The 24,574-nt window shown below is 36.3% G+C and overlaps 4 protein-coding genes across 29 annotated transcripts in view; 3 read left to right on the top strand and 1 right to left on the bottom strand.

Moving 5' to 3' along the window:
* LOC129569424 (uncharacterized) overlaps positions 1-4,337 on the bottom strand; it is a 20,061-nt gene extending 15,724 nt beyond the window's left edge. Inside the window, exon 1 of one of the 4 annotated variants that reach the window (XM_055448262.1) lies at positions 3,265-4,337. The gene's annotated coding sequence lies outside the window, so the exon portion shown is untranslated. The remainder of the gene's footprint in view (positions 1-3,264) is intronic. The other 3 variants (XM_055448263.1, XM_055448260.1, XM_055448261.1) reach the window with 3 other exon arrangements.
* On the top strand, positions 2,584-13,604 carry LOC129569422 (cytoplasmic dynein 1 intermediate chain). Of its 22 annotated transcripts, XR_008688030.1 has the most exons (14): positions 4,665-4,797; positions 5,462-5,667; positions 5,754-5,903; positions 5,989-6,122; positions 6,612-6,674; positions 6,933-6,953; positions 8,590-8,637; positions 10,186-10,341; positions 10,432-10,588; positions 10,757-11,129; positions 11,253-11,389; positions 11,467-11,561; positions 11,923-12,845; positions 12,978-13,604. XR_008688030.1 is itself a non-coding variant. In XM_055448237.1 (13 exons), the coding sequence occupies exons 2-13, from the start codon at positions 5,519-5,521 to the stop codon at positions 12,522-12,524; spliced, it is 2,085 nt and encodes a 694-aa protein (XP_055304212.1). In that variant the 5' UTR covers positions 4,665-4,797; positions 5,462-5,518; the 3' UTR covers positions 12,525-13,604. The 22 variants fall into 22 exon arrangements, 20 of the variants coding, with proteins under 20 accessions (XP_055304228.1, XP_055304227.1, XP_055304212.1 ...); XR_008688031.1 differs by lacking the exon at positions 6,612-6,674; XM_055448237.1 differs by having other exon boundaries at positions 11,923-13,604.
* Positions 13,605-14,532: 928 nt separating this feature from the next.
* LOC129569309 (dynein axonemal intermediate chain 3) lies at positions 14,533-19,150 on the top strand. The gene is made up of 10 exons (XM_055448042.1): positions 14,533-14,662; positions 14,892-15,718; positions 15,925-16,102; positions 16,165-16,355; positions 16,509-17,202; positions 17,295-17,478; positions 17,617-18,036; positions 18,106-18,338; positions 18,477-18,858; positions 18,970-19,150. Exons 1-10 carry the CDS (start codon positions 14,583-14,585, stop codon positions 19,126-19,128), a joined length of 3,348 nt encoding a protein of 1,115 aa, XP_055304017.1. The 5' UTR covers positions 14,533-14,582; the 3' UTR covers positions 19,129-19,150.
* A 1,797-nt stretch (positions 19,151-20,947) lies between these two features.
* LOC129569041 (protein obstructor-E-like) lies at positions 20,948-24,251 on the top strand. Of its 2 annotated transcripts, none has more exons than XM_055447436.1 (5): positions 20,948-21,147; positions 23,097-23,309; positions 23,393-23,599; positions 23,663-23,900; positions 23,993-24,251. In XM_055447436.1, exons 1-5 carry the CDS (start codon positions 21,099-21,101, stop codon positions 24,051-24,053), a joined length of 768 nt encoding a protein of 255 aa, XP_055303411.1. In that variant the 5' UTR covers positions 20,948-21,098; the 3' UTR covers positions 24,054-24,251. The 2 variants fall into 2 exon arrangements, with proteins under 2 accessions (XP_055303411.1, XP_055303412.1); XM_055447437.1 differs by having other exon boundaries at positions 23,675-23,900.
* Positions 24,252-24,574: the final 323 nt, after the last annotated feature.

Genomic DNA, 24,574 nt, shown 5'->3' on the forward strand with positions numbered 1-24,574 from the left:
AATTTATCATAACTCTTAATTTCATATAAATTGCATTTATGGATGAAAATTACAATGTACGAAACGGCAATAGAACCACAACGGCCATGGCGCTGTTGCCATATAAGTGAAAATCTAACAAAAAAAAATGCTTGAAATTAGAGAATATGTGTCTGAATGGAGATAACACACCCTTTGCACCTCACATCATCAGCAATATTTTCGGCCGGCGTGTCATTTGCATATGCGAAACACCACGAACCGCATAGTGCTGTTGCCTGAGGCGAGCACATCCAACATTGAACAGCGCTTCAGATAAGAATCTCACTGTTCCGGAACACGTTAGGGAAGTATTTTCCACTTGGCAAGAACACGAGAAAAAGTGTGTCTTTTAATAAATGAAAAGGGCTGCTCAATGCATTTTAAATGTGACAAAATGAATTGGACCGAAATACACTGGAGTGGATATAGGCAAAGTGACGACGAAAACAGCATGAATGGAACAACAACCCTAAATAATAAATGCAAGTGTTTTTCGCGCACCGCGTTCTTCAAGCGACCTGCTAACCCCGACTGGATTCGACTTTTTCGACCAATTACAATGAAATTCAAATGTAATACCGACTTTTAGTTTGTGTACGAAAACAGCACACACACACAGAGAAAACAATATGCAAATACCGACATCGAGTGCGAAAAAGGTTTTTCAGCATATTCCGTTTGAGCACTGTAAACCCGTACACCAAAATTCTAATTCATCCGGGTGTCGTGCACTTATCATTAATTCGCTTCACTGCATTTGGCATTAAGCACCGCATAATGATTCAAAATAACAATTGAAATTAAATTTTATGCCGAAATGAATGGGTCGGTCGTTGTTTTGTTGTTTTTGCTGCTGTTGCTGCTGCTCATTTGCATATGAGAACATTGAAATGATATAAAATTCGAATTTAGAAAAAAAAATAAAACAACAAAACGAAGCGTTGGAATTAAAATGCACCGATTCGGTATCGTCCGATTCAATCACAATTTTGTGAAAACGCCTCTGCTTGATCGCGTCAAGCTTCAAATAAATCTAGCACAGTATTTTATTACATTTGAGCTTGGCATTTGGGTGAGTGTGCGTTTCGATTTGGTTGGAGAAACAAATAGCGGGTGTTAAAATTGAGAGACAATGTTTCAAATGTCACATCAGATTGAATTGACAAAACGGTTTGGGTTCGTTCCAAAATCGGAAAGCAAACAATTGTGATATTTCATCCAACATCGAGATTAGTTGTCACTACAATGGCTCTGCATAAATTACAGGAAAAGAGCAACATTTTGTCTGTGAAAAGTGTCGCCGATTCAAAATGGTACAAGTTTTAAGTATAAGGAAAAACTCAAAGTTCAATAATCAAGTGTATGCCCCCAACGAATCCACTCTCAATCAGATAACCAAGTCAAAAGAACATCATTTTCTTCCGAAAACATTGTATAACTTTCATATTAAAAGGTAAAGGTACACACAAACCGTTCATAATCCCCGGCAAAGACGATGTCCCAATATTCTCCGGTACGGTTTGTGCGTTTGAAATGTATTTTGAATCTTTTATTGCACATAAATCACATGCGATGAATGAAAAGTAAGGAAGAACATGCGGCATTCTATTCATTCTGTTCTCGGCACAGATACGACGTGGCATTTGTACGTGTTATTGCTGTGTGTGCGCGCCCGTGTCTACCTTTGTAGTGAAAAGCGTGTGCAAATCCAATGATGAAAACATACAACTGCAAGGGATGCTACGATTGTGGAATAGGGTACAACAGTTCACCGTTATTGCATCTATCATCGTTTTTTTTTCTACTCGACCATATAAACTGAGACTGTATATAAATTTTTGGAAAATGTGTGTTTCTTTTTTGTTCGCTCTGTGTGTGTGTGTCGCTCGACGCAATGCCGTCGAGAAGGGTACATAAACGGTTATGTGCCGTAAATGCTGCATCATAATTTTTATATTCAATCATATTACACCAAAAATTAAACTCGAATAGGAAAAATGAATTTCAGTGTATTTGCTCAAGCGTAACGAATTCTCTCATCCCATCTCGTGTATTCGACGATTGAGAGGCCCATATTTGCTGGTTTTGTGTTCAATGTTTGAAAACATTTTTTTTTTGATATCGTCGGAAGATATGAATTTCGCCGACGGAAATACGTTATCAAAGGGAATTGCGTCAATTTTTCACCAAACAGAAGCGAAGTATTTGATTTTCGCGGAATTTATCGTCTTTGAGCAGCTGCGTTTTTTTTTTCGTTGATTTCGTTCCTTTGAACTTTTTGATACCGTTTATTTTGACAGACGATAGAACCAAAGCCGCTTAGTCAACAAAATAACACAATCATTCAGTTGATAAAATGGATTGTTTTTTGCGTTTGGGCTCAAGTTTTTTTTTGGCAGAACCTTGACTGCTAGACTTGTTTTGACTTTGATACGGAAATAATCAAGTCGAACCAGTTACCATCTATCGAACCGCTTTTTATACACGGTGCACGCAAAGAATCACTCATCACAATATACACTCTGCTTCTTCGAAACGAATGATATTTCAATAAATCAATTAGAAATTGATCGCAATTAAAACAAGATCATTTACGGTCGGGTTTGGTTTTTGTATCAGAAAAAGTATTGCTACGATAAACAAAGTATTGTATTTATTTGGTTGTTTCATAAACAAACGCGATAAAACCGTATCGAGGTGCCGATAAAATAGTGCTAGCGAGTTTGTTTGTTGGTGAGAAATTGTATATTATTCGCATTGAGAATATTTTAAACAAGCCGCCGCAACAATAATATCGTTGAATATATTGAATCGACTGAAGTCACGACGCAGACTTTGAGTATACGCAGAATTAAACTTGGAATTATTAAATGACGTGTGACTCATGATTTTTTTTTTTGCATATAAGTCTATTTGACGTCAGATTTTTTTTCAAATTCCGTCGATGATTTTCTACTTCAGTTTAGGAAGTGTTGTCATCATTGAGATGCACGGAAGTTTCGAGCTTAGTCGATAAAGACGACTCAATATAGATGATTAGCCGGAGCTAGAAAAAGGGAACATGTTTTGAATTGAGTTCAGACTCCAGAAAATAATGTGCAACACACATTATAATGTGTCTATAATTTATTCCCGCTTTATTACTCGATACCGGTTTGCATGGTGTATATAATTATTCCGAATAAACACGAGAAAGGTTCAAAGGGCGAAGAAAATATTAATTGCTTTTAATTAGTTTCTTACCGAATAATTTTCGCTGCTCACACCGGCTAACTCCGAAATTGTTCTCGTCGAAAGATGTTTCTTAATTAAAATTCCACCGCTTGAGATTAATCACTTTGTTTTCTAAATCGTTTAAACACTATGCTTTTCTTTGCAATATTTTATATTCAAAACTAATTTCAATGTATTTTCAAAATATTTCTTCAAAATTTTCCGGATCAATTGAATTTTCTCAGTAGAAGAAACAATAAATGTTTCAACAAGGTTTGTTTTCTTCGATCTTCTTACACTTTCTTCGATTTAATTAACCAAAACTGAAGATTTTCAATTGAAATAAATTCACATACACTCAAGAGAGAAAAAACTAACGTCAATGCAAATTGAACTCAATTAACATTTGGCACTTGTATTCTATTCGCTTACGAAACCGGCATCGGATGAGCACACCGTGTGATAAAAGTATGTTGTAATAACTGATAGTACACAATTGAACAAAACTCCAAGGTGATATTGCTTGTTTTACAAGCAAAAAACAAAAACTGTTGCGAATACGTGTTTGTTTCAAGTGTGTTCTTGTGAAATCAACAAAATGATGTCATTGATTGAAATCGTTAAAATATTTTTCGAATATTCTATCTGACTTGCAATTTAGCACACAGAACAAAACTGGAACGGTTTATATGTCAAGCAATTTTGATGCTGTGATAATTTCGATTTTATTCTCAACCGTCTCGATGACTCGTGTCTCTCTTAAACAAACTACGATTATGCGGCTATCGAAAATAGCAACAACAATCAATTGGACGATGTGTGTAAAAGTTTTTTTTGCGCAAACCTCAAACACGACTTTTTCGGTTAACGTTTGAATATCATCTGTTGTGAATGGTATACACAGAGCGGCAAGCGCGATTGTGCGAACATGCGACGGTTGTACATTTATTTATGAAATTTCGATGTTTTGAATGACTAACACGGTAGACGGCGAGTGTCTGTGTGCGATTCGTCTCATACATCTGTCCGTTACGTTGCGTACGCTGTAGCGAACGCACCACACAGCCACAGTGTGAGTGCACACTGCACACATTGAACGGTGTGATTCATGATTCTCGCTTGTAGACGATTGGTGGAGATTTCGGCCGTGGAGAATGCCTATTTGAAATTCTGATTGTGGATATGTGAATTTTTTTTTGGCAATTTTCCATACAATCGAAATAAAAAAAATTGTTAAGTACTTGCAAATGATTTTCAAATGAAATTGATTAATTTACATTGTTACGAAATAATGTTTCAAATCGAATTTAGTTGAAAATATCAAAAGACTCTCTCTATTTACTCTCCATTTTTCCAATAGGGTTGGCGCATGACCGTCTAGTGTTTCCACATCGAAATAGCATTGAAATGAGAAGAGGAAAAAATCGAAGAGTCTTTGTTTGACAGCTCAAGTCCACCTTTTCTCACAGAGTAAAATCAATCAATTTAGTAGTAGGAAGCCTTTTAACTCGTAAACATTTTTCACTAGTGAATAATATGATTTGAATTAGATTCCGCAAAAAGGTAACAATTGATATTCCGTAGAGTGCATTTCAAAAACCCATCATCATTCGATAAATCATTTAGTGAAGCGAAACGCCGCAGACGAATAAACGCGAAACATTTTTTGTGAAAGAAAAGAAAAAGTTGACGACGTCACAAGAAAACAGTTCACATAGAGAGAGAGTGTGTGTATTCTTTGCCATTGGCTATACGCGAGAATTGCATTCATAATATTGGGAGTATACGTCCCAATTCCATTTACCTCTTTTGCGTATGTATCTGAATGAGATTCCAACAAGATTGCTCTCAATTTTCACATTTGTGCTTCACTTCAATCTTTTAATTTTCTACCAAATTGGCTGCTTATTTATTCTGTGGTTCTCGTTCACTTTGTTGTTTTTTTTTCTTTCGTGCTTTTATTGCTAATCCACATAGAATGATTAGCTTGAGATGGGCAGAGCCATTTTTTTTAAGTTCGTGTGATGTCATCGATTTCTCAAGCGTTGCGACAAAAAGACGCAACATCTTATTTTATCTGCAATTTATATATAGTTTTCGTTTATTATTGCGATTATCGATTTTTCTCACACTGTATCAATTGTTATGTCTGCATTTTTCACGCATTTTTCTAACCGTGCAAAGAATGGAAAAATTGATAATGTTTTGTTTGTTGTTTCGAAAATAGGAATTCTAGTTAGATTTGAATCATTTCACCACGGCGTCGGTACAGGCTAAAAAAGCGATGGATCGTAAAGCAGAATTGGAGCGGAAAAAAGCCAAATTGGCGGCCATCCGCGAAGAAAAAGAGCGTCGCCGACGTGAAAAAGAAGTAAAAGACATGGAAGATGCTACGAACAAATTAGCGACGGGCCCCGAGAAAGACTCGCATCGGTGAGTGGAACGAACGATGGGATGGTATTATCACTAGCATGCATAACAACTAATTTTTGTGTCTTTTTGTTTGGTTATAATAATAGAAATTTGGATGAGATGCTTTCATCATTGGGCGTTGCTCCGGTGTCAGAGGTGCTGTCATCCCTGTCATCAGTTAATTCGATGACATCGGATACATCAGTGAATGCGACACCAGATGGAAGTTTGCAACCAGCTAGTCTCAATGGAACGAGGTTTGATCAATATTTGCACTCATTTTCTAAAGAAATGTTTATTTTTCTCTACGTTTTCATCAATTGTTGCCCCATTTGATTTCAGTTCGCGAGCAAGCAAACGATCAACCACTAGTCTTAGTGTTGTAGCCGTTCAAGCTACCGAAATTCCGCCAAAGGAAACAGTCACGTATTCGAAACAAACGCAAACAGCCAACACTGGCGGTGTTGAGCGAGATGGTGGGTACAATTTTAAAATGCCAATTGTTCGTTTATGTGAATGGATGTATATACTCAAGCCTCTAACACCATTGCTTTGTCAACACAGCCAATTAATTTAATCCATGCATTTATGGTTTTATAGTTTCTATTGGTTCTATCGAAACATTCAAAAGCAATTATTTTCTTCAATTTATTGTTGTTGTATTGCCTTGCGTAACTTTCTTATTTTATCCAAATCTTAAATTCACTTCGATTTGTTTCGTTTAACACACTCTCAATTGCACATTTTCGTTTTTTCATCTATCCGCACGATCTACTTACGTTATATCCAATTTTCGCTGCACCAATTTTATTTATTACAATTCGTTACTGTTTTCACTGTATGTCATTTTCTTCCGTTGTTCAATGTTTGTATCCACATTTTGGGAATATTCTTTCCAAAAAAACAAAAACAACAAAAATCTGCATTTGATGAATTAAAAATAAAAATAAAAATAACGGATTCAGTTCTTTCTTGCCATTCCTCACCTTTGTCAGGATATATGGAAGATTGGTGGCGGCCACGCAAAGGTACAACATACACTGTATATACATTCAATAAAAATGCTCATTCCAAAACTATTTACTCTAAACAGGAAAAATCATTTCTCATTATTTGTTATATGGAAATAAATTCTCATCCGATTCATTTCCAATTTTAAGCCCGTGCTTGACGATTGACTAACGATTTTTCTAAACTACAAATCTGATCAAAATATTACTTTTGGCAGATTGTTCTAGCAAAAAACTGATAAAACTTTATTTCTCGTTCCATGTTTACAAATGCAGCTCACGCCACAGACTACTACGGTAAGTGATACAACTTTTTAACAATAGTTTTTTTTCTTCTTTTGGAAAATGCTTCGATTTATTGAATCACGAACATAATTTAGGAGAAATGTTGAATTTATGCAATTTTCGAGTTGTTGTTTTTTTTTTGTAGACGTAATCTGCATTTTGCGTCGATTTCAATTATCTCTCTCAGTTCCATCACATGGAATGATACGTGTGACGGCATATTTTTACACGGAACTTCGTTCACAGTGCGCCGAGCACTAGCTACATGTAATAACGTGTGGTTTCTTATATTCGAATACGTTCGCTCTATATATAGCAAGTGCTCGGCGCACTGGGAACGAAGTTCTGTGTGAAAATATGCCGTCACACGTATCATTCCATGTGATGGAACTCAGAGAGATGATACGATTCTCAAATTATTCCTGTTTTATTTTTTTTTATCCGTATCGAGATTTTAATTCAATCGGCATTTAATTTTTTGTTTATTCTAGTCATTTTTTTTTTTATTAGAAAGCTTGATCCAATTTAATTCGTTTTCTTTATTTTTAAATATGAGAAAAGTTGAATACATTTTTCTCCACCCATTCTGTTGTACGTACATACGCTTCTGATGCCAAAATATGTTCGACAAAAGTTGTTTCAACGACGATCAAAACGTTGTGGTAACATTTTGTAGTGAATTATTTGGCTTTATTCGTATTATTTGAATCATTTAACCATGATATCAGTTCACGTAAACTTATTTAGTGAATAATTTGCGATTTACGTTTATTACGCTATAATCATAATTTTAAGCGCTTTTTCATCATTTATTATTGTTTTTAAATGGCTTAACCATATTTTAATTCGCAATAAGAACATTTCAATGAATTCAAATCTTAATTTTCAACATTCTAGTCTTAGACGTTTTCACGTGCATGAAGACACTAAACTAAGTTCCACACATCAATGTTGCCATTTCTGTTGTTTTCAACATTTTTACCTCCTTCTCCAGAAGACAATTTTTCCAAAGTTCATTTAGAAAGTGGAAATTTACTTAAGTTTTTTTCAGCTCTTTTGTTCCCTTTTAAAAAAAAATTTAGTCCGAACAACCCAAAACACTAGAATCACAAAATTTACAAAAAAATTAATAATATTTTGACCCTGCGTTTCTATTTGGTTAAATCCCTAATTTTTTATTTGCATGAATGTATTTCGTACACTTTATATTTCGTATTCGTAGTGCAGTTGATTTTATTTTCAATTCCGTAGCGATTCGTTTTTTAGGAGTTTTTATTTCGTTGATGTTTGGTTTTGCACTTTAGAAATGTCGTCACCGTATGGCGAGTGCCGTTGGCGTTCGCTTCGCTTCAATTTTATTTTGATTTTCTTTTTTGAATGAATGAAGTCGTTGGGCTCAAATCGAGTCATTTCAACCGCGAATTTTCTGTTTTGTATGCCCAGCATTTTCTCCGATTGATTTTACTTCCTATCTTCAGTTGACATTGTAAATTGATTCGTTGCTTGAACTTATAGCTTGTTTTGAAAAAATCAGAATTATCTGAATCACGACCTAAGAAAAAAAAGAACAAAAAATTTCTATGAAAAATCGTAAAACGCCTGAAAAGTAAAGTTAGCATTTCTCTCTTCTTTTTTTCTTTTTTTCAAGATGAATACAATCTTAATCCTGGTTTAGAATGGGAAGATGAGTTCCAAGGTAAGATATCTAAGCCGTCAGCGCAAGCGATACACACGCATACACGCTTCAGAATGGCCCGACAATTGCCTATTTTATTGCATAGGAAAACTTGGGCTACGCTGTAAAGAAAAACAAAGCAATTGCGCCAAAGTATTTTACCGTCTTATTTGGCGCGAAAGAGAGTGTTATTGCACGACGATCGGCTTCGTTTTCGCGATTGGTTTTGGTGGTTGAAACCCTTTCGGGGAATCGCATAGGCCACATCCAATTGAAAATCGAATGACATTTTACTTTGAATGAATGCATTTTGTGTGGATGCGTATACTTATTTCTTTTCCTCTTCCATTTTCCACTCTATCTGGTGATTTGTATCTCGCTACTAATGAACCAACTAATCGCTTGTCCTCAAGTAGCTCATGACATACTCTATTTGCAAGTGTTCTGTCCTCTTTTAATTAACCATCCGTATCAGAAAAAAAAAACAAATTCGTCGCATTGAATGTAGAACAAAAAGGGAATCACAGTAGAATACACATGGGAACACGAAAACCATGCTAACTTTTACATACGTTTATCTGTATTTAATCCAAGCGATGGGTCAAGATGAATTAATTTTTGTTTATTGTCATGTGGAAAATGCAAAAATTTCTATATAAATCGATCATAGTTTTCAGAATTGACACAGAAAAATACACTGACAGTAGATATATATATATACATTTGTTTTGGCGCGCAAATTCTCATTGATTCAAAATTTAGAATGTGTATTGCACCCAAAGCAAAACTCACTATATTAATCAAAATTCATTGAAGACAAGTGTGATAAGCACCATCATCATCGAAACGAAGTAACTAAGCTAAATTGCAAATGCATTGTGTGACATCTTAAATTTTGAATGAAACATCACATGTGTGTGCTAGTCAAACAATCAAATGGGTGGAGAAAATTGGCCAGCTGATATTCCGTATAATAAGAATTTTCGATGCTAAAGCTACATGTTTATGTATTGTCTAAGATGTTATCCGACAGTTTTGGATTTAAGCGATTTAATTTTTAAAATTCGGAATTAGCATAAAAATATTGTATTTAGCTGAAATGTCTGCCATGGATAAAAAAAAAACACCAGCGAATAGTTTGTTTGAAGCAATAATTTTTTTTATGCATTCAACGGCGCAATTTACCAATTCAAAACGCACCATTTCATATTCTGATTGAGCACCGAACTTTTAAACCGTATTTAATTTTGTATTCTTTGGAACAATAACAACTGGATTCATCCAAAAGTCTAATTGAAAAACATTTGTTTTTGATGGAAAACTAAAGGCATGTCTCAAAACTGAACTATCGTGACTAAAATTGCATTAAAACCAAAAACAAAAGAGAAAAAAAAACATACACACATTGGGAAACCAGGAAAAAAAAATTCGGAAATTCTACGTGTCTCTCCTAGTTATTGTTCTTGTTCTTGAAAACCTGTCCTCGTGTTTGTCTGTTGTATGGTGTGAATTTTGCTAGCAATGTTAGTTTTGTTACTTACACAGTGCTTACTTTTGGTGATGCCCAAGGGGACGATGATGAAAATTCGCTGCCACACATGGATCATGGCTTTCATTCAAAACTACCGCCTGGCATCCTGCCACATGGGCTTCCCACTGTGCAAGAGGTCGCTCCAGCCATCACACCGCAAGAGAAAAAGAACAAAGAAGATGAAAAGAAACCAAGTGAGTTCGATCGACGATACGAACAATAAATTTTCTTTGCCTGGCATTTTACAATTAAAATCACCGTTTTTTTTTAAATCCAATTTTCAGTTGTCGAACTATCCGAGGAACAGAAGCAGATGATCATTTTGTCGGAGAATTTCCAGAAGTTTGTCATGAAAACTGGACGAATTATGGAACGTGCTTTGTGGGAAACGGAGGATATCTACGCAGACTATATCGGTGGCAGTGATGTTGATGAAACAACGTAAGTAGCTTTGCATTCTTCTTTCGATATTCTTCACTCGAAAGAATGGTTTCGTTGACAGAATTTCATAAGAACTGTTGTTATTTAACATAAAAAAACCGTCATGAAAGCCCTAAATTCTAAAATATTTTTTATTAAATGCATTTTTTTTTCAAATTCTCCTGCCAGCGATGAGAAATCTCACGCCAAGCTATCTCGAAACCGTGTCTTCTATTGTGATCGTTGGTCGAAAAATCGTTGCGTCACTTCGATGGATTGGTCAACCCATTTCCCTGAGCTACTATTGGCATCATACCACAACAACGAAGAATCACCGAATGAACCGGACGGCGTTGTTATGGTTTGGAATACGAAATTCAAGAAGGAAACGGCTGAAGATACGTTCCATTGCCAGAGTGCCGTTATGTCAGCCTGTTTTGCAAAATTTCACCCAAACCTTATACTAGGTGGCACATATTCTGGTCAAATCGTTTTATGGGATAATCGCGTTCAAAAGCGTACACCAATCCAACGAAGCCCATTGAATGCAAGCGCACACACGGTGAATGTCTTTGATTTTATTTTCTTCGATTTTGCTCAGAAAAAAAAATGATGCAAAATTTCATTTTATTTCATTTTTTTTAAATGAATTTGAATAATAATTTGGTGATTCGTTTATTTTCAGCATCCGGTCTATTGTTTAGGAATGGTCGGTACACAAAATGCTCACAATGTCATCTCAATTTCATCCGATGGTAAACTTTGCTCATGGAGCTTGGATATGCTGTCAACTCCACAAGAAATCCTAGAACTACAATACAAGTAAGTTTAAGTTTGCCATACAAATCTCAAACGTTCAAAAAAAAAATTCACTGACAATCGACATTTTCCTTTTGTAGACAATCAAAATCAATTGCGATCACAAGTATGGCATTCCCCAAGAATGAAATCAACAACTTCGTTTTGGGCAGTGAAGATGGCAATGTTTACTCAGGTGAGTTGATTTTAAAATATCACAATGAATGTAAATGCCGCTGGGCCATACTTCTAGTCAAGTGGAACAAAAATATGACGACACAATCTCAACAGCGTGCTATTGCAATGACATCATACGATTATTTTTAATTGGTTTAACTTGTTCACGTGATTATTTGAACTGGAAAACTAATTTCGCTCTAAGGTATGGCGCACTTTGACAGAAACGACTTTTTCTTCTACCTTTTTTTCTGTCTCGAAAAGAAATTGTTCGTAAGCGATTACGATTAAAGACGATTGTTTTTTTTTTGTCGCTATTCAGTTCAATATGTTATCACATTTCATTGGGCAATAATAACAAACGATATGTTCGTTTACAGGTTGCCGACACGGAACACGACCTGGAATCATTGATGCATACGAAAAGCATTTGGGACCTGTTACTGGCATTTCAACGCATTACAACCAATCGTCGCCTGATTTTGGACATTTGTTCTTAACGTCATCGATCGATTGGACGATCAAATTGTGGAGCCTCAAAGAGAACAAACCACTCTATTCGTTTGAAGACAATTCCGATTACGTTTGCGACGTGGCCTGGTCACCAATTCATCCGGCATTGTTTGCCAGCGTTGATGGCAATGGCCGCTTGGATTTGTGGAATTTGAATCAAGACACAGAAGTTCCAACGGCTTCGGTTGTGATTGACGGTGCTCCAGCATTGAATCGTGTGTCGTGGACACCGTCCGGATTGCATGTTACAATTGGTGATGACTCAGGCAAAATCTATGTGTATGATGTTGCTGAAAATTTGGCTACGCCACGAATGGATGAATGGACCAAATTCGCAGCCACACTCAACGAACTGAAAATGAATCAAGCCGATGATTTTGAAAGTATTGAAAAGAAAACACCCATTCCACAGCCGATCAGCAGCGTTAGCGGTCCCGAGTCACTCATATCGACTAAGAGTTTCGTTTAGAGAGGGAAAATGTGAAGGAGGAACAAATCGGTTTGCATCAAATATTCCTCTGCTGTACATTTTAACTGTAGTTTAAGCCAAACACAGCTGAAATTGTAATGTTTGAACATCAAGCTTTTAATGTTTTCTTTTCTTTGAGTATTCAAACTATCAATACATGTAATCCCGAATGCTGCTCTAGGTAAATAATAATGATCAATAAACTGAATTGGCGAAAATACTGAATATTTATACTAAAAATTAGAAAAAATCCGTTTTGATTTTCAATACTTTGATTTCTCGCACGTTTCAGTCCGTGTAATCAAATTTGGCATAGTTTCGGTAAGTGTTTACGTTGAATCAGCGAGAGAGAATAAGACCAAAATTCCAAATACTATATTATATGTAAAAGTTCAAATTTATTTCGACGTTGGTGTTATGTTAATCACTTTTGGCCTCTTTCTTTGCACCTAGCGACATCTAGTGCCGGTCTTGCAAATCAAATGGACTCCGAATGCAATGTAGTATCCTCTATTAGAAGGATGTTAGTGCATGACAGTTGAACATAAAAACACAGCAGCTGCACAAATCAATAGTCCAACAGATGCAAAATCCACATTATGCATTAGACGAGACCAATCGCTTGGCTAGAGTTGAATTTATTTTTGATTTCATATTTGCACATATTTATTTTTTTAAATCCATATCCATAGCTTCAGTATGTGGTAATCTTGCGTTGATAGGCGAGGAGTCAAAAGTGCAAAATCGATTTATTAAATCCTACAGAAAAATTGGCGATGTGTTCAAACGTCATGATGATGATTGCTAATGATAATTTATTAGACCAATATATAGGCTAGTTTTTGGAGCATTGCATTATGCAGTCTACGAAATTGAAGGAATGAAAATTGTGGACAGCCTAGACTTGATTACCGCAAATATAAAAAAAAAACTCGGAAAAAGGCGTAAAAATTTGAAGTAGATATTTTCTTCATTTTTCACCTTTTTTAAGCTATACATCAGTTTATAAAACTTGTCAGTCGATCAAAAATATGATTTTGAATAAATAAATTAATATGTAATAGGAAGCTCAATGGAAAATTGCATTTTATTGAGATTTTTTAAAAATTGTTCAAACTAGAAAACGCACAAAAACTCGCAAAATCTCGCTCTTCTTTGTTTTCGTGAATCGCCCCTTGACAGAGAGGGTATTGAAAAAAAAGAGTCGATTACCGCAAATATAATTTAATTGATACTCTTCGTTCCTCAAAACGCAGTCTTAAACCATTAATATGTAAAAATTAATGCTGTCCTATATGAATAATGATCAATAAACTGAATTTGCTTTACTGAATATTTAAAATAAAAAACGGCATTTTGATTATTACTCCCCTGACATATTCAATAGAGCGTTGAAAGCATTTTGCATGCGTGATGTTTGCAAAAAATCCTAACTTTTCGAATGCCGACCGTGCGTTTCCATGACTCTGACTATGCGGCTAATCATATTGTTTGATCGATACATGTCTTTCAGTGTTCACCTGAGTCTCATGTGTCAAAACTGTACGGAAATCCATTAAGATATAAAAAATGAAGAACATTGCTGAAAATTAAACGGAGGGTTCATTAATACGGCAAACGAAAGGTAATGTAAGTGATTTTCTCACGTGCTTATTCCATATATATACATGAGTTGTTGTTTACATGTGCATTCATAATGAATGAATATTGTGTGCATTGGGAATGGGAAACGTGGAACGAAACGTCGCCGTATAAACATAAATTAGATTTGCGGTAACTCATACGTGATAGTTTTTGTATTTGGGGTGTTGAACCGTACAATGTTGTATGTTTAAAAGAATTCAATTTTCGACATATGACTCGAAACCATTAAACCGATGAAATTTTCACCTCGGAACCGCATGGTACAAATCATATCTGGGAAAATGTACATATATGCTATTTCTTTCCCTTTTTATACAGGAAAATTCATAGGTGGAAGAAAAGGAGGGAAAAGTCAGGAAAATACGGTAAAATTCTTTGTGGTGTGGGTGCTAAGTAAAATATCTACCATCAACAATGGAATTCGTTTTAATGACAACCACTTCGACTCCGACCACGTCGAGGAGCGGTTCGGTTATGAAGTTCGGAGACTATAGGTTTGTTGCCGCTTTATTAATTCTATTTGTATCGAATCTGAAGATTACCAACTTTCGCAGAGCTAGCTCATTTGAGCTTTAGAATTTCGAATCAAAATTATAATTCTATGGAGATCAAGAGTTGAAAAATAAGAGATATTGCCTCCAGCTTCTTGTTCTTACCCATAGAATTTTGAAATAAACGAACTTTTTTCAATAAATCATCTAAAATCAATTACAATTTCAACAGAGAAGACGATCAAAAAATCGATGAAGCAGCAGCTTTGCCGCTGGAGAAGGAGTTTCTCCAAATTGGATCGGATTCCGATGATGAAGATCAGGCATTGCTCGAAGGATTCAATGTGTTGAGTGCACGTCATCGGTTGAGTTCGTATGACTTTTGCACGAAACTTGATCTTGACCAAGATCAACAAAAAGGGCTTCAACTGGAGGTTGGCGTTCATATTTCGCAAGAAAATCCATGGAAACAAGTTCGGAAAGAGGCACTGCTCGACTATCTGCCCGATGATGAATCTGGACCACCTGAAGTGGCTGAATTTCGTTTGAAATTACTTGAATTGGATGGAGATGCTTTGGTACTAGTTGGTTTTGCAGCGGCAATCACGGATATTGAAAATACAGACACATTTTTGTTCTATGCCGATCCGGAGGCAGCCAAGGAATCAGTTAGTCTCATTCAACGTTTGGAAGCGTTCGAAAGGCAACGCGTTAACAAAACCATTTTTAAATATCCACGACCGTGGAATAGCTTTGGAAGCGAAATCGAAGTCGATTTACAAGTTGAAAAGAAGCAAAAGGATAAAGTTGAAGTGGAAATTCAGCGGCTATATTCGAATAATAAGACTCCGGCACCGCTTTCATTTCGATTTGCTGAAGATGTTCGCGATGGCTATGTCGAATTGGTGCCAAAACACAAGAATATCGATGTTGTAATGAGAAGAACCGTGTCGGTTGCCGTTCAATCTGCAGCACAACTTGTCGAATGTGAACAACAAACTCATCCAACGTTTCCAGCGAATGCATGGTCACAATACTCCTATGAACTTCCCACTGATCGTGAGTTTTTTTCAGGCTTGAGTTTAATTTTTTCTTCAATATTGAATTACATTGTAATCTTCGTTTCCGGCCACGCAATACATGCCATGTATCTTACACAGTCTTTAGTTTTGTTTTAGTCAATAGGTTAAATGAAAAATTAATTGAATTTTGCGTGAGTTTTAGTATAATTTGTTTTGAAAAATTGTAATTTTTGTTAATTGTAGCCAACAATACCGAGGAAAGCGTCGGTGATAATGATGCAACTGATGTCGAAGCATCGTGCGCTGATGGCGAGGAAGACGAAGAGGTGGAAGAAGGAAAGTCCAACGATTTCATTGGCCCATCCGATGCGATGAAGGAGCTTATTCGAGTTTTGGAATTCAATGCCGTTGATATGTACAGGTGATTAACATTAAAATTGAGTCAGTAATTTGTCAAAATTCATAAGGTAAATGTTTACACAGAGATGATTACACGCATATTGCACTGAAATCGATCAAGCAATACGAAGAGCCAGTCATCACGGAAGTATTTTGTTTCATCGATCCAAGCCGATGTGCTGACCGTTTTGTGAATGCGTTCGCATGGCATCCAACATTGTCTGGCATTTTTGTTGTATCTTACACATACAAAGGATTAAGCACATTCGTCAAAGGTGTCACTTACAATCATTTTCCTATTTATGAATCAATGATTCATTGAATCATTGTAAAAATAAAATTCATTCACCAACTATCTTCCTTCACTTCAGTGAATCACCTCAAGCAAAATGATAAATGATTTTCTTTTTCGAAACATTTATTTATAGACGAAAAAATACCCGATGCCGAAAAGAATAAGCGATCGATAATGTTGTCGAATCCGGTTCTGATGTGGTCATTCGTCGATACACTTTATCCAAAATTGGTATTGGAATCGCCTCGGGAAGTAACCTTTCTGTCATTCTGCCCGTATGACGCGAATTTATTGATTGGTGGCCTAGTAACTGGACAATTGATAATTTGGGATTTAAAAAATTGCTTGCATCGCATCGAACATCCGGAAGAATTAACGGATAAACAAGAGAAAAACCGTGAAAAAATGCATTCGTTCATGACTTGGTCGAAATTTGTTGAGAATATTCAACGGAATGTCGTTCGACCGGTGGCAATTTCACATTATGAATTGTCCCACAAAAAGTTGATAACCAGCATCAAGTGGTTGAATCGCAAACACAATGTAGCTACGACAGGATTGATTCAAGAGAGCATCAAACCGAATGAGTTTTTTCGACAATTTGTGACAGCCTCATTGGATGGCACCGTTTTGTTCTGGGATCTTGATTTTGTCAATCCGGACTTGGCGCCAAGTGAAATCAAGCGTACCGATACAAAGAGGAAACTATCGGTGCCGGAAGAACCTCCCTCACCATATGAAAAGTTGAATGGAGTTTTTCGGCCAGTTTACGCGGCAACATGCGAACAACCAATCTCTAGTTTGATCATTGACGATGGATTGTTCAGGTTTGTTTCCGGAATTTGCGAAAGGAGATGAAAATGTGAAAAGTGGTTCAAAACATGAATAAAAGGAATATCAAGGCGTTTTACAATTGCAGATACGAACCGGTGGGTGATGCTAAAAGTGACAAAATTGACAAGAGAATTGAATTCAAAGTGATACATGAACAACAAGAGAAAGCAAGCAATCGTCTGCTTGTTTCATCTTTGTTGGGCTCAATTGGCACTTACATTTTCGAAGGATTTTTGTACAAAGAGGGAAAGCCGGAAAAAGCGAAAAAGGTTTGCGATTTTGCCAATCGATAAATGTTCTTGATTTAAGCCTTTTAAAATAAGTGGAAAGTCGTTGGATACTTTTTTAGTTAAATTCATTTCAAATTTGTTGAGAAAAAAAATGTTTTTTTTTTCGATATAAAACAGATTGAAACCTATGATACCATTCACAATGGGCCCATTCTAATGATTGAACGTAACCCATTCATGCCTGGAGTGCTTGTGTCTGCGGGACAGAAGATATTCGCCATTTGGAGTGAAAGCAATCAATCAGTTCCAATTCTTTGGCGGCGTCGAGAATCAAACATCACGTGTGCTCAATGGAGCCCAACCCGAATATCATTGTTCTTCATCGCTCGTTACGGTGGCACCATTGAACTTTGGGATTTACTAACTCGCACCGATGCGCCTTGCATTTCACACGATGCAGGCACAACGATAATCACCGTAATAACACAACACAAATTGGGTCTTCCAACGGATATTTTAATGGTTGCCGATCAAAAGGCCAATTTAAGAGCATTCACATTGCCGTCTGTTTCACGGCCCAATCATGATGATCATGATGTAAGTAAATGCATGAATTGAATTGGAGATGAATATATTTTGTTTCTTATTCCTAAAATCTAAACTTAGAAATTCAAAGCGTTGATTGAGAACGAATTGCGGCGGAAGGAGCGATTCAGTGAATGGCAACAATCATACACCGAAAAGAATGAACATTTGAATGAGCCAAAAGAGCTCATTCGCGAAGAATCACGCAGAATACTAGAATTGTCTGTTTCACAACCAACAGATTTAGACCACAAACCGAGATCGGATAAAGAAAAGGCGAAAGATGAAAAGAGACACAGCAGCGTTAGAGCAAAGTATGTACGATTGTTATTGAAACGCTTGACCTAACAATCATATGAACTCTGAAGTTCGAAAATATCTTTAAAAGCAAAATTTTTCGAATGTTTTCCACCTTTATGTTTTCCTCCTTCCTTCTTTTTCACCTTTAATAGGTCTATTTCGAAGAATGTAAAACCAAAGCACGTATTCGATTTGAGTGAGCGCCTACACGCAAAATGGGAAGATAGAATGATGAAACGATCTCTGAAAGCCCTGCTAAAGTTGAAGCGGTTCGATCCCGAGCAAATTGCAATGAAAATGAAACCAGAATTAGATAGGAGAGCCTATAATGCGCAGAAAAAGCGAGCGATTGAACAACAATTTAGAAATATTCACCATGAGGTCAGCGAAATTCGGGCCAGACTAATTCCACCGAAAGATGTCGATCATGAGGCTGAACGCCTCAATTTTATCACAACAAACGTGGAAAATATGCTAAAAAGCGTCTTGGATGGTTTCAAATTCGACATGATTAAAGCCGAACTCAACCAAAAGGTTTGTAGATTTTCTACGCTCAATCCAATAGAAAATCACTTTGTATTTCGAATTAATACAAAATCGGAATTTATTATTCAAATCGTAAATTTTTTCCATTTCTTTCCGCAGTTGGACGCCTCCAAAGCGGATGTTATTACGATAAAATGGCATGAGCTGCTCGACCGTGCGCAGACAACACGATCTAAACTTAGCAAAGCCATATATGAAAAGCGACGTAAAGCGTACATTGGGAAATCAGCACAAATTGACGCCAAAACGAACGAATAAATTGTATCGCTCGTGTTCATAGCTAACCAGCCAATTTGAGACTATTTCATTTTGAAAAAGAAGAAAAAACAAAAATATCATGTTTCAAGCCATTTACTATCAAATAAAGATGTTTTTGTTATTATGAAATTTATTTGGCATTAACTGAAAAAGACGTAAGCAAAAAAAAGAGCGTTGAAATTGTGGAGAAAATGTATGCGCGAATTTTTGAAGCAACCATATAAATATTCGAAAAACTGTTTTTTTATGATTTGCGTAGAAGGTAAATTGTACAAATTGACACGTGTCGCACCAAGATACATCGGCCGAGGCAATATGTAAACTAATTCAATAATAGACGAAAAAAGCGTGTTGGACGACCAAATTTCGAAAATATGTCAGTTGAAACGGTCATTTGCATAACCACTAATTCGCCACAAATAGTTGAAATGAGGCACAACCTGTCTATGGCACTATTGAACTACTTTGAGTCAATTACTGCATAAATTCATAGTGAAACTAAAATAAACACATTGAAATGTGGCTACACCACATACGTACACTGAACTTAATGTATCTTCCTGTTGCATGAAGTGGTTCGGGTCGACGCATCAGTCGAATAATTACTTAATAACGAGTTGCAGAGACTCGAGAAAAGCAAAACGGTTTGCACATAAACCCAATAGCAATATTATTTCCTCTATTTCCCAATGGCTGAAGGTGCATTCGGAATGCATCGATATCAGTAACCAGTTTTTTTGGTCATTGGCCAACATCTACTTCCACTTGGGATTGTGTGTCAGTGTGTATAATCGTCGAAAACCAGAATCAGTGCGAAATGAAAGAAGAAGAAGAAGAAAGCAGCAGCAGCAGCAAAAATATATATGTATCGAAGACAAAACGCGTTCATTCAATTGCTTATATAATTTCTACGTATCGATACAGCGCATTTCATGCATTGGTCGTTGCTATATTGTTGGAAATGAGAAAAACAAATCTACCAATGTGGCATTTGCTTTCTTTTTTCCATGCTCATTTTCTGCGGTGATTTTTCAATTGCGATTACTCAATGAAATGGCAGAAATGAATCACTGAACACTTTGTGTTTGCTTGCTGTTTACACGTCCGAAGATCAATAAACTGTTGTGCAAAGTAAGCATCACGATCAACGTGAATTTCGCATCGATGTGAACCCGTGAAGCACACGATTTTACCGCGACCCAAACAATCGAAAGGCAATAAACCGGGCACCCAAGTCGAGACGAGTAAATGAAGTATTTCAATTACCGGTTGGTTTGAACGAAAATAAAAAGTGGCTTTTTTTTTATTATGAAAACCACTTTATGTGCGAGCGCAATACAAAGTCAAGGTATTCAAATTGCCAAACACACAACGAATAAAAAAAAAATGGATTCAATGACAACCAGTGCAACAAATGCAAGATCACAAGGTTGAATCGGGCCTGAAGTCAAAACACATCACTCGATTTTATTTTCGGTGTGACTGTTGCAATTCAGCAATTAGGCAAAGAAACCCCTCATACTCTCGTCGAAATTGTGTCCAATGCCCACCTTTTTTGTGCACGAAATTTCATTCATGTGTTGAAGCGAGAAAGAAATAAGAAGAAAACAAAACCGACAAGTAGTCGCACCGATGTAACATGTGCAAATGTGTGCAACATCCAGCCCAAAGGCAACATAAGCAACAATCCCGCTGAACTACGGTCAACGAATACGAACCTAAAGCGTACGATGTAATAGTATAACAAAATCGCTGTGATCACCGTGCTGCGCTCATTTTTTTTTTTTGAGAAGGGAGTCCTCAAAAGTAAGAGTCGTTTACATGTGAAGCCGTAGTTTAAGAATACATACGGAACGGTTTAGTTGTAGGTCAATATAAAAAGAAATTCAACTCTTCATCGTACCATCGAATTGTCTAGCGTTTCAATCAATAAGTGTTTGTGTTTATTTAAATTTTCAAAACATAACAAAATGAATCGTTTTGTTGTAGTTCTAGTGTTTGCCTCATTGGCTTTTACTAGTGAGTTTTTATTTATCGTTTTTTTTTTCTCACTTCAAATTCATAAATTTTCGGCAAATATTTTTGTCCGATTTGAAATTATTCCATTTCTATCGTATTGTTCAAATTTAAAACCGTAATTTAATTGGTTTCAGTGTAAAAATTTCGTTAGATTTTCCATAAAATCGAAAAGATTTTCACAGAAGACGAACCTTCGGCATTGCCATTTCACAAAATTGAATAATTCAAAAAGTGATTGCTAAACGGTGTTGATTTATCATAATCACAATAAATAAAATTAATTTTTGCTGTACAAATCATGCATAAAATCACGATAAATTTGCCAACATTTTCGTATGTTCAGAGAGAAGCGTAACATTCAAATGGCAAAGGTCAATATGTGCATTGAAATGCCAATAAAATGGGAAAAATCAAAATGTCATTTGCAACATAAATGGGATTGTCGTGTCTAATTTCCAAGTTGAAAATTAGAAACAAGCTCAACATCAAGCCCATTTAATCGATTGATCTTTAAAGGTGACCCAATAAAAAAACGAAATTAAATGTTTTCAACAACCACAAACAAAAACATTATTTGGATGTGAGTGATTTTCCTGTCAACGCCACCAAAGTTTGCACGATTTAATTCGAGATTTCTCATTACGATTCGAATCCGAAAATGATCAGATCGAATTTGTTCAACATTTCAATTGGAATTTAATTGAAGTATTTTCTCGGTGCATGGAATATCGCCGCAATGAAGACATAATAATTTCATCGAGTCACTGTCCGCTTGATCGAACAGCTGTGGCATTTCTTTAATTTTCCTTTCATTGAATGACAAATTGACTTTCTCGGCATTGTTTTCGAAATGTCGTCGCCGTTGTTGGTTTCGGTATTGTTCATGCAGCTCAGACACGTCATTGTCAGGTCGATTTTCCATCTATCCAATCAAAAGTGGTAACAATAACTCCGAGCAAGAAGAAGAAAAGAAATCACATGCAAAATACTTTCGATTTTATAATAATAATCGCACGACAAAATCGATGACAGAGGAACACAAAAAAATATATCGTAAAATGATAAAAAAATACTCTAAACCGGCTTTTGGTTGCTTTGTCTTTATTTTTCGATTATTTCTTTGTCCGATTTGCTCTGGTTGGTTCGGAATGATGAAACTGGTTTTTTTTTGTTGAAACATCGAATTTTCTTCGAATCCATTTTCGCTATTATACAAGCAAAAAAACGCCAAATCAACTCTTTCTTCGACGAAATAACATGTACAACAACGACGAAGAAGGAGAAGGAAAAAAAAACTCTCGATTTCAGTCGTTTTTGTTTGCATAATTCATCTTCCATATTTGGAATTGGCAAACTAATTCGTCGAAAAACCGAAATGACCATTTGAATATGATTTTGTGCTCAATTCTGGGCGAAAAAAAATCATTTAGTAAGAATTAGGCAAATTATTGCGACCCTGTGCTGAATAAATTTAATCGACCGATATTGATACAGGTAATTGGTGCGATGTCGGACAGTTTGCGACGATAAACGGGGCGCAGTGGACGCACGCGTGTGTGCGCGCTTGTGTGTATTGTTTCATACTTTATGCACAGTTCCGCAGATTGTTATTCATATTGATCGGTATGCTATCGATGCTGAATACAATAACATAGCAACACACGGTGCGCGACAGTGTTGCCAATATATGTATATGATATGAATTTAGAAAGTTGTCCAACAACTAGGCGACACACCATATTTATTTATGCATGAAATTAATGCTAGTTAAATGGCAATCATGGGAATGTTGACGCTGTCGTCGACGACATCGAGCGTTGGCGATACACCGTAACGCAATAAAATTACAGATTATTATGTTTAAGCACATTGTTTGAAAAGAAAAGAAGAAAAATCAGTGACTTCATTTCAATTTTCACAAACTTTGTTTCATTCAATTTCTATTGTAGACGCCCAAAAAGGTGAAACAAATTTCCAATGTCCAAATGACAAAAGTGGCCAATACAAAGATCCTGTCCAATGCGATAAATACTACGAATGTGACGATGGTGTGGCCACCGAGCGATTGTGCCCAGACGGTTTGGTGTTTGACGAAACCATTCGGCTGAAGAACAAATGCGACCAGCCATTCAACGTTGACTGCGAGGATCGTACAGAACTTCGTGAGTTTCACATTGGAATTGACTAAGAGAACACTCTTCCCGTCTTAGAATCGATTGATTTAAAATTCTGTTGACATTTTCAGAACCACCAAAGGGAAACAACGAAAAATGTCCACGCAAAAATGGCTTTTTCGCCCATCCAAACCCAGCCGTGTGCAATCTCTTCTACAACTGCATTGACGGTGACGCCATCGAAATCAAATGTACCTCTGGATTGCATTTCGATGAATACTCAGGCACCTGTGTCTGGCCAGACACAGCTAACCGTGAAGGCTGCAAATCCGAATTAGGTAAGTCAAAGGAATGAAATTCAGTTGTTTGGTCGCACTTCACTTGGATGCCTATTTATTCAGAACTCGCCGCAGATTCGGACGTCGATGACGATGGTTTCCGTTGCCCAACCCAAAGCACCAAAGTCAGCGATTCCAAAGGTCAAATTGTTGCTCATCCAAAATACCCACACGAAACTGACTGCCAGAAATTCTATGTGTGCTTGAACGGTGTTGACAAGCGTCCACTCGGCTGCCCAGCTGGCCAAGTCTACAACGATGCCACAGAAATGTGCGATGCACCAGAAAATGTTCCAGGATGGTTAGTATCGATTCGAACTTTTTTTCTTTGGTTAATTCGGGCCAAATGACCAATTCACTCAATTTACGCCGTGTTTTCCTTTATTCTCACAGCGAGGACTGGTACAAGGAGGAATCCGAAGACAGCAAACCATCAAAGAAATCGAGAAAATAAATGCTGTGAGCAATCAATGATTGTTGCCATTCGATAGACTTATTTTTTTCGTTTGTAATCGTTTTCAGTTTGCGTAAAAAAAATTGTTTCTAGTTTTTGATTTTGTTTATGAAAGCGTAAGACAGGATAAAAAAAAATTCAACAACAAACACCAAGAGATTTTAATATGTAAAATTATAACGAAAACACTTAAGTTAATTAATAGTTTCTTTTTTCATTTCGTTTACTTTCCTCTCCACTCTGTTCTATTCTGTTCTATTTTTTTCTATTCTGTTCTATTCTGTTTTATTTTCTAATTATCTGTCTTTATTTCTACATCTTTTTCTCTCTATCTGTCTGTTTATTTATCCATTCTCGATTCTATTTTCTAACTGAAGGCTCAAATCTGTCTACTCTTGTTCTTCCTGCTCAAAACTTTCGTCTATTCTTGAACTACTTTATCCTTTTGCTCAATTTATTTATGTTTCTCTTTCTAGTAGCAACTTTCTACAATTCTTCTCAAATATTGTCTTTCAACACTC

The sequence above is a fragment of the Sitodiplosis mosellana genome, unplaced genomic scaffold (assembly GCF_009176505.1).
Source record: "Sitodiplosis mosellana isolate CC-2019 unplaced genomic scaffold, AAFC_SMos_1.0 Smas_scaffold_30, whole genome shotgun sequence".
Taxonomy (NCBI): domain Eukaryota; kingdom Metazoa; phylum Arthropoda; class Insecta; order Diptera; family Cecidomyiidae; genus Sitodiplosis; species Sitodiplosis mosellana.